The sequence below is a fragment of the Chiroxiphia lanceolata genome, chromosome 6, assembly GCF_009829145.1.
Source record: "Chiroxiphia lanceolata isolate bChiLan1 chromosome 6, bChiLan1.pri, whole genome shotgun sequence".
NCBI lineage: Eukaryota > Metazoa > Chordata > Aves > Passeriformes > Pipridae > Chiroxiphia > Chiroxiphia lanceolata.
In genome coordinates, this window is record NC_045642.1 from 701,454 (window position 1) to 710,089 (window position 8,636).

Here is an 8,636-nt window from a genome sequence, read left to right on the forward strand (position 1 = left end):
GACCCTGACTCCAGCTCCTCCAGCATGTACTGCCCTGGTCCTTGACTTCCCCTCATGTTGCTCCGTGGGCTCAAAGGGCTGTGGAGCCTCAGCCACTGTTGCTTCACCAGATGAGTGGTGTTTTGGCACTGATATCAGTCCAAAATACGCAGCCAAAAGCCTTTTAACCCCATGTTGGCAGCACAGAGCTCCTTTCCTGTTTTCTGGTGTGTAACATCTCTACTGTGTTTTCAAACCCCTCATCTACATTATTCCCGCTCTTGTCAAGCAGCTTTGGAGTTAAATCCTTTCTAACTTGGCGTCTGAAGGGCTGCAGGAAGCCTGGACATCAGTGATCCATGATATTATCATGTCAGATGGGTGACATGGGCAGTGTTTTTCCCGTCATGAGCAGCCTCGGGGAGAGCAAAACGCTGCCGCGGGTTTGTTCAGGGCGTTTTTGGTGTCCCAGAAACCCCAAGGAAGGGCTGTGCCCATACAGGGAGGGGGGCATGGTACCCCCAGCCCTGGGTCTCACAGCAATCCTTCCTCTCACCTCCCCATCTCCGGGGCTCAGTGCAGGGCAGCCCTGGGTGGAAGGAGGGAATGCCGGAGGCGTTCCCTGCCCCGTGGGGTCTGTCCTCGCCAAACCAACCCCAGGAATCTTGGCCGGGCTTATATAAAGCCCCGCGGCCGCTCCCTGCCCCGCGGCATCTGGGAATGCTTAGGGGAGGAGCAGGGACTCTCCAGCCGTGTAATTACCCGGCCTCTCGCTCCGGCCTCATCAGAGCCACCAGCCCCTAATTAGCTGCAGCTCTTGGCAGGACAAAGGGACGCACCGTCCCCTCGCTCCGGTACCAGCCCAGAGAGCTGCACCCGGACTGGGATTTGGATGGGGCTGGGATAAAGCCCCACACTGAGCCAGGTCTGGTCATGGCAGTAAAGGGGGTTTAGCAGCAAAAAAAGGGATCCTTTAGTCCCGTTTAGCCAAAATGAACCATCTCCAGCCCGGGGAGGGACAGCAGGGAGCAGTGGGGGTGTGTCCCACACACACCTCCCCGTCCTGGACGGGGACCTGCTGGGGATGTCTGTGTTGCTGCAATGAGTTTGCAGGTCTCAGCTCCCCCTGGGAGGGTGACACACCATTAGCTTCAGTGTGTCCCCATGGGGCCAAGGGGCTTCTCTGCTCCCTCCCCTCCTTGCTCACGGGGGTCCTGGTGGCCAGTGGTCCTGGGGAGCGTCTCCTGGCTGCAGGGAGCCCGACTGGAGCCAAAAATCCTTGTTTACGTTTTTCCTTTGGCACCCCCCTTTGCCCTCCCCCCCCCTCCACAGGCAGAAACTCACGCTGTGTGAAACGTTTAATGATTTAAATAGTGATCACGGAAGCTGCAGGGAGGCTGAGCTCCACACGGGGGGATAACAGGAGATAAAAAAATACCCCACAGGATAAATGAAAATAACTGCTCTGCCCCCAAAGCGTGGCGGGGAGGAGGGTCAGGCCAGGCAGGGAGGGGTCACAGTAGTGGAGGAGAAGCCCCTGGAGCTGCCCCCCCAAACCGGCCACACCGTGCCCAGTGCGTGTCAGAGCTGGTGGCCGTGGCCTGGGGTGGCAGAGAGGGGTGGTGGCCTTTTTTGGGGAGCCACCAGCAACACAAAGGAGGTTCCACGAGCCCTTCACCCCGCCCCCATCAGTGGTCCTCGTCGTCCCTCCCGCTGAGCTGGTAAGTGAAGAAGCCGACGGAGTCCTGGGCGAGCTTGGAGAGGTGGATGACGCCGGTGACGACGAGGGCGACGACCAGCAGTGGCAGCACCACGCTGCCCGCCGTGGCCAGGGCGTTGTAGCACCGCGCCTTGGAGCTGAAGTGCCGAGCGGCTTCCACGTCCCCAGACACCTTCCGGTCCCGCGCCTGCAACGGGAGAACAGACCCCTCCTGCAGCCCCTTCTCTCAGCCCCCTTCCCTTCAACCCCCTTCCCTTCAACCCCCTTCCCACATCCGTTTCCTGCAGCCCCTTTCCTCAGCCCCCTTTTCCTCAGCCCCCTTTTCCTCAGCCCCCTTTTCCTCAACCCCCTTTTCCGCAGCCCCCTTCCTGCAGCCCCCTCCTGTGCCTCTCCCAGCCTTGCTCCAGGGCTTTAGCCCCCTTGCAGCCCCCAGTTTAGCCATCCATCCATCCACCCATCCATCTATCCATCCATCCATCCATCCATCTGTCCCAGGCTGCCCCTGCTCCACACGCTCCCGTTCCCCTCTGGCCCCACTTCCTTTGCCTCTGGGATTTTCCCTCCTGCTTCCTCCAGAGCCTCACTGGCACCAGCTCCTTCTTGCCCCCAGGATCTTTCTGTTCTGGTCCAGTCAAGCTGGAGCTGGGATTTTCCCTCCTGCTTCCTCCAGAGCCTCACTGGCACCAGCTCCTTCTTGCCCCCATCTTTCCACCCTGGTCCAGTCCAGCTTGAGCTGCTCCTGCCAAAGGGCTTGGACCAGGGACCTGAGGACATCACAACCCCCACGGCACTTTCTAGGATGAAGCAGCTGGTCCTTGGAGTGCAGGCAGGGGGCTGTGGTTATCCGGGGGGTCCCACAACGTCCCTGATAGGTGGCAGGAACACAGGAGGGAGGATTCACCAGTTGCCAGCGTCCCTTGCCTCTGGCGGGTGCTGGGCTCCCTCCCCCCTGTCTCACCCCCCCAGGCGTTATCCCAGGTGCTCTGTGCCTCCTCGGCAATCCCTCCCTTGGCATCTAGGTGGCGAGGGATTCCCGGAGACCCCAAACGCTCCTGTCCTGCCGGGTGCCGGTACCTTGACGGCGAAGGCGAGCGCCACGAAGCCCAGGCAGCAGAAATTCATGTAGAGGGTGTTGAAGATGGCCCAGACGAGGTGGTCGCGGGGCGGGGGGGCGGCGGGGGGTGATCCCCGCTTGCGGGGCGGCTCGTCCTCCCGCGGGTACGAGGTGTCCATGGCCACGGAGAGGGGCACCCGCGGCTCCAGCAGCCTGAGGGGAGCAGCACGGCTGGGCACCTCTTATATAGCCCTGCCCCGCTAAATATAAACCTGGGAAATTGCAGCTCTGCGGGATGCGGTTCTCCAACAGGCCGGGCTGGGAGCTGGGAGAAGCGCTGGGATGGCGAGCCTGGGAAAGCTTTTTATAGCCAGCTTTCCTGCCTGGGATGAGGGGCACGGATGGCTCCAGTGTGGGCAGTGCATGGCCATGGAGTCGTGAGGTGACTCCAACACCGTCTGAGGGTCATCCCAAGACAGACCCCCCGGTACCAGGACCCCCCGGCGCTGGCTGGCACCGGGACCTCCAGCCCCAACCCTCCAGGTGAGCTGGGCAGGGCTGACCCCTCCTTGGCAGCACCTTTGGGCTACGGGATGGATGAAATGGTAGGTTAATAGAGAAAGGTGGAAGAGCCGCATCCACGGGGCTCCCTGGCAGTGGGGGGGGAGAGGGCGCTGCGGGGGGTGGGTGGTGGAGGGGTGGGCAGCCAAAAATCACGGAGAGTCTTTAATTTCCTTCTTGTGCCACACCTGAGATTCTGGAAAGGAACTTCCTTGGGATCTGGGCTGGAAGCACTCTGCCCTGCGGCGGGATGGAGGCAGGGCAAGGAGGAGGAGGAGAAGAATAAAGAGGAGGAGGAGGGAAGAGAAGGAGGAGGGTCCCACGAAGTCGCGCGAGGACCCTCTGCTCTGTCCCGTGGCGAATGAGGTGACGACGAGGGGGTTTGGCAGGACGAGCTTTATTGGCGGCAGCAGGGACTGACAGGTGTGTCGCAGGTGCCAGGAAGCGCAAGAGCAGAGAAAAGGAGGGGAGGGGGCTGCCCCCCACGCCCCCCGCCGGGCCGCCCCATCCCCTCCCGCGGCTGTGCGGGGACACCCGGGGGGCAGCAGCGAGGAGACGGGGCTCACTCCCCTCGCCCCCTCGCCCCGAGCGGGCACATTTGCGGGGCAGGAGGAGGGGGAGAAGCCCCTCGCGGGTGGGGGCCAGGCGGCGGTCAGGGGTTCTCGAATTCGATGCTGCTGAAGATGATGATGACGATGATGATGAGGCCCACCAACATGAGGGTTGCCAGCACGGAGCAGATGATGTTTGCCACCCTGGCGCGGGAGCCGTGACGCCGGGCACCCTCCAGGTCCCCCAGCAACTTGCAGTCACGGGCCTGGAGAGGTAAATGGGGGGTCTCAGGATGGGGGGAACTGGTTGGGACCCCAACCCGGCCCCCGGGGGCGACTGCGGGGTTGTGCTGGGACCCCAGGGATGTGTCACCCGGGGCAAGGGGGGGAAGCCGCCGGGCACTGCCTGTTCCTCCACCCGCCCGGCAGTCACGGCGCTGGGGGGTGCCGGCTCGGGGGGTGGCACACAGCACTGGGGTCCCAGGGCGGGGTGGAAGTGGGGGGTTGGAGATGGGAGAGAGGATCTGGGGTCCAGAGTGGGAGATGGAATCTGGGGACCGGGGTGGTGTCAGGGAGGGCTGGGTCGGGGCGGACAGGACGGGAGGGTCCCGAGGTGAGGGAAAGGTCTGAGTCGGGCTGGGTCGGGGGCTCCCGAGTCGGGGAGGGGGTCGGGACATGTCGGGGGCCCCCCGGCTGGTTTGGAGGGTCCTGGGTCGGGGAGAGCGTCGGGACGTGTCGGGCATCCCGAGCTGGGTTGGATCAGGGCATCCCAAGCCGGGGAGGAGGTCGGGACGTGCCGGGGGTCCTGTGCCGGGGGTCCTGTGCCGGGGGTCCTGTGCCGGGCTCCGTCGCGGGGTCCTGGGAGGAGCTGGCTGGGGGTCGCTCTGGATGAGGTGTCCCGGGGCCGATCAGGGCTAGATCCGGGGTGTCGGGTGGGGGTCCCTGGTCGCCCCCCTCACCTTGATGGAGTAGACGAGCGGGGGGAAGCCGAGGCAGCCCAGCCCGGCCACCGCGCACCACAGCACCACGTTGAGCAGCGACCAGAGCACATAGTCCCGGGGCGGCGGGTCCGCCCGGGGACCGGGGGGAGCCGACCCCCAGCCGGAGGACTGCAGTGGGATGGACACGTCCGCCTGTCGGGTCTCCATGGCCGGGAATGAGTTCCTGGAACTGGAATGGAGCGCGCCCAGGGCGGGGGATTGGCCCCGCACCGCCCCGCGCGGGGGGGGGGGGACGACGACACACGGCCATCTGGGACCCCCACCCCGCGTGGGCTGGGGGTGTAGGGCAGCTCTGGGGGACCGGGGGGGGCTTAAGGGGACTCAAGAGGCTCCGAGGGGAGCCTGGGGTCTCCAGGGGACCCAGCGGGGCTCCAATGGGACTTGAGGACTTTGGGGGGCTTAAAGGGTCTTGAGGGCTCTGAAACGACTCTGAGGAGATTTTGGGGACTCCGAGGGGTCTTGAGGGGTCTCCAAGGGAGCCTGGAGACTCTGAGGGCACTTGGGGTAATCCAGGGGGGCTTGGGAACTTTGGGGGAATTCAGAGAGACTTTTGGGACTCCAAGGGAACTCCGGGGGACCTTATGGGCTCCAAGGGGACTTTGGGGACTCCAAGGTGATTTGAGGGGACTTTGTGAACCCCAGTGGGATTTGAGGGGACTCTAGGGACTCCGAGTGGAGTCCATAGGACTTTGGGGTTGGAGTGGACAGACTGGAGGGAGCTCTCCATGGCAGCCCAGTGTGGTCACGGGCTGGAAGAAGGTTTTGCTGGTGGCTGGTTTGGACTGGGAAGGGGTCAGTTTTTTCCATGTTGGTTTGTATGGGGCTGCACTTTGGATTTGTGCTGGAAGCTATTGATAAAAACAGGGAGCAGGAGGAAGAGGGGATCTCAGAGCAGTGGCCTTCGTTGTCCCAATTCCCCATTGGATGTGCTGGGATTTGGGCAGGCCAAGGGTGGGGCTAGGCAGGCAGCACATCCCCGTTTGCAGTAAAGAGCCCGTGTTTTCCGGGAAGAAACGGAGCAAAAAAAAAAAAAAATGATTCACTGGGCCCTCAGTGCCAGGGATCCTGCAACAAATACCCGCTGTGTTCGTGAGTGGGATTTCTGACATCTTACGAATGCGGTGTCCTGCCAGGAACCCGAAGTTCTTGGGGAGAGGGAAAACCAGGGTTTTGTTCCCATCCTTGCGGGGCCCCAGCCCTGAGGAGGACCAGGGCCTGCCGAGGGGAGGGCGAGGAGCACGGAGGGGAAGGGGGAAGCCAGGACAGCTGCATAGCTGAAGCTCTGCCAGGTGGACTCGGGCCAGGATTTTCCGCGGTCCCTGCGCGGGTCACTCCAGGCAGGGAGCTGCACGTGGGGCGGCCGGAGGCGCGAGGATCGCTGCCTGCTGCCCTGCCCTCTTCCCTGCCGGCTCTGGAACAGGGATGGCTGGCCCTCCGTGTGGCTTCCACCGAGCAGAGCTTCCTTCCCCCCCCCTCACCGCAGGATGTGGCTTCCACCAAGCACGGCTCCCTTCCCCCCCCACTACTCCACCACCCCCCCCCCCCGCAGGATGGGGAGAGTAATCGTGAGGAAACTGATGGTGTGCTGAGGTGAAACAATGAAACCAAAAGCCGTGCACGCCAGCAAGACACATCATTTGTTCCCCGCTCCTCATGGCAGCTGTTCCTGGGACAGCCGGGCTGTCTCTATCTGCGAACCTTACCAGTATCCCAAATCGCCGAGGAAATCCCGCCCCGGGAGATGTGCAGCACGGCCACTCGGGATGGAGCCACAGCACCCACCACCTCCTTCCCTCCGGGAGCCTCTCCAGCCTTGCTGTCCTGCACAGTCACATTCCAGTTCATCCCGCTCAAGCCCTTTGCACATCCTGCCTCCCCCAGTCCAGCTAATCCTCAGCTCTGCTTTCTCCCAGCCCTCCCCGAGGGCCGGTGAGGGCGAGGGTGCTCTGGGTGACACCCTGGCACAGGTGAGGTTCTCCTCCCGTCCTCGGGGTGACCCTATGGGTGCAGTATCCACGTTCATGGAGCCGGGTGTGTCCCTGAGCATTGTTTCTGCGATTAGAGACAATTTCCCTCCCCGCCCCCCCAGGCACCTCCAGCTGCCCATGTTGTTTCTTAACCAGCCACGCTGCAGTGGGGGGGGGGACCCTGAACCTCTTCCTGCCGAAATAAAACCGAGCCGGGGCAAAAGTGAAAGAAATCTTTATTCGAACCAGGTTTTCTCCAAACAAAGTGCTTCTCCCGGGGATTGTTTCGGGTCAGCTGGGGCTCCAAACCCAGAGCAAAGCAGCAAGCAGGTCACAGCCGTTTTGGGGGTGCTCGGCTCCCACCTGAGGAAGGGTGTCCGTCCCCAGGCACTTCCAGCATCAGCAAGGGCTCAACAACAGCTCTGGGCAGTGAGAAAAGCAGGACAGGACCCCGGCGGGCCCCAGGGGGCATCCCCTGGTGCTGAGGGGTGAGTGGAGCTCCTGGCAGGCACTGGGGGAACTCGCTGCCGCTGGAGCAAGGAGGTGCTAAGTGGCCTAGCCGCGGCCGTAATTGCCGTAGTTGTCGCTGTAGCTGTTTGGGTTGTAGTGTCTCGCCACGCCGAACACCACGGCGAGGACGATGATGACGATGATGATGGCGCTGAGGTTGAGCACCAGGGCCGTGATGTTCAGGCACTTGGCCGTGGAGCCGTAGCTCAGGGCCCCGCTGCGGTCACCCAGCACTTTGCGGTCCCGGGACTGTGGGGAGGCAGAGGGGAGAGTCAGTGGGGTCGGAAGGGGGTGGCCCCGGGGGGCTCAAGGCTGCAGGCAAGGTGTGAGAGGTGCCGGAGGTTGCCACCCTGGGCTGAATCCCCCCAAACCACCAGGGGTACTCCAGGACGCTGTGGGGCCAGGGCTCCATGGAGAGGGGGCTCTGTGGGGTCCACGGGGTCTCTGTGGGGCCAGGAGTCCATGGACAGGCGGATTCTGTGGGGTCCACAGGGCACCCTCAGGTCTGGGGCTTATGGGGTCCACTGGACACCCCCAAACTGAATCTGTGAGGTCCGTGGCTCTCCCTGGGGTCAGGCATTCTGTGGGCTCAGTGGGGGCTCTGTGGGGGTCCCCGTGCCTTCCCCCAACCCCCAGCCTTCCCCCCCCCTCTCGCCCCGAGTCCCCCACCTTGACGGAGAAGAAGAACGCCAGGAACCCGAGGCAGCAGATGTTGCCGTACAGGGTGGTGAAGAGGGACCAGACCAGGTGGTCTCGGGGGGGCGGCTGCTCCTCCTCCACCGTCACCGCCGTGGTCGTGGTCGTCCGGGGCAGCTCGTCCATGTTCACCCCCGTGGGCAGCACCTCGTAGGGCGGCAGCGACTGCTCCATCCCGAGGCTCTTCATGAACACGGGCAGCGGCACAGGGAGAACGCCGTGGTCGAGGAAGGAGGTGGCACGGGGAGGGGGGGGCGGTCTCGCCGACGGCTGTTTCCTCAAGACTGAGGATGGGGCGGGAAAAGGCCGCCCCTCCGGACGTCCCGGTAAGGGCGGGAAAAACCCTGGACCCGTTTTCCTCGTCCCCTCCTTTATCCCTTTTTCTGTACCCGTTTCCTTGTCCCCTTCTTTATGCCTTTCTTTACCCCTTTCCCCTCTCCTTTCTTTGCCCCTTCGTTTGCCCCCCTCTTTCCTTGTCTTCATCTTTACCTGTTCTTTGCCCCCTTTTCACTTTACCCTGTTCTTTCCCTTTTCTTTCTTTGTCCTCTTCCTTTCCTGTCCCTTTCCTTGTCCCCTTTTTTGACCCCTTTCCTTGTC

At 63.1% G+C, this 8,636-nt stretch overlaps 3 protein-coding genes across 4 annotated transcripts; all 3 read right to left on the reverse strand.

Moving 5' to 3' along the window:
* Positions 1–1,666: 1,666 nt before the first annotated feature.
* Positions 1,667–2,932, reverse strand: LOC116788667 (interferon-induced transmembrane protein 5-like). The gene is made up of 2 exons (XM_032691709.1): positions 2,774–2,932; positions 1,667–1,886 (listed from the first exon to the last, which is right to left on the reverse strand). Exons 1-2 carry the CDS (start codon positions 2,930–2,932, stop codon positions 1,668–1,670), a joined length of 378 nt encoding a protein of 125 aa, XP_032547600.1. The 3' UTR covers position 1,667.
* Positions 2,933–3,695: 763 nt separating this feature from the next.
* On the reverse strand, positions 3,696–5,013 carry LOC116788668 (interferon-induced transmembrane protein 5-like). Its single transcript, XM_032691711.1, has 2 exons — positions 4,825–5,013; positions 3,696–4,131 (listed from the first exon to the last, which is right to left on the reverse strand). The coding sequence occupies exons 1-2, from the start codon at positions 5,011–5,013 to the stop codon at positions 3,967–3,969; spliced, it is 354 nt and encodes a 117-aa protein (XP_032547602.1). The 3' UTR covers positions 3,696–3,966.
* A 2,039-nt stretch (positions 5,014–7,052) lies between these two features.
* Positions 7,053–8,584, reverse strand: LOC116788641 (interferon-induced transmembrane protein 10-like). Of its 2 annotated transcripts, XM_032691670.1 has the most exons (3): positions 8,013–8,583; positions 7,440–7,592; positions 7,053–7,403 (listed from the first exon to the last, which is right to left on the reverse strand). In XM_032691670.1, exons 1-3 carry the CDS (start codon positions 8,520–8,522, stop codon positions 7,389–7,391), a joined length of 678 nt encoding a protein of 225 aa, XP_032547561.1. In that variant the 5' UTR covers positions 8,523–8,583; the 3' UTR covers positions 7,053–7,388. The 2 variants fall into 2 exon arrangements, with proteins under 2 accessions (XP_032547561.1, XP_032547560.1); XM_032691669.1 differs by having other exon boundaries at positions 7,053–7,592; positions 8,013–8,584.
* Positions 8,585–8,636: the final 52 nt, after the last annotated feature.

Bases quoted from the DNA above. Each gene is read 5' to 3' on its own strand.
- LOC116788641 (XM_032691669.1), bottom strand. From the start codon at position 8,522: ATGAAGACAAGGAAAGAGGGGGGCAAACGAAGGGGCAAAGAAAGGAGA. The intron at 7,593-8,012 runs GTGGGGGACTCG...GCCTCCCCACAG, and splicing joins CGTTCTTCTTCTCCGTCAAG to TCCCGGGACCGCAAAGTGCT.
- LOC116788668 (XM_032691711.1), bottom strand. From the start codon at position 5,013: ATGGAGACCCGACAGGCGGACGTGTCCATCCCACTGCAGTCCTCCGGC. The intron at 4,132-4,824 runs GTGAGGGGGGCG...TTACCTCTCCAG, and splicing joins CGCTCGTCTACTCCATCAAG to GCCCGTGACTGCAAGTTGCT.
- LOC116788667 (XM_032691709.1), bottom strand. From the start codon at position 2,932: ATGGACACCTCGTACCCGCGGGAGGACGAGCCGCCCCGCAAGCGGGGA. The intron at 1,887-2,773 runs GTACCGGCACCC...CTCCCGTTGCAG, and splicing joins CGCTCGCCTTCGCCGTCAAG to GCGCGGGACCGGAAGGTGTC.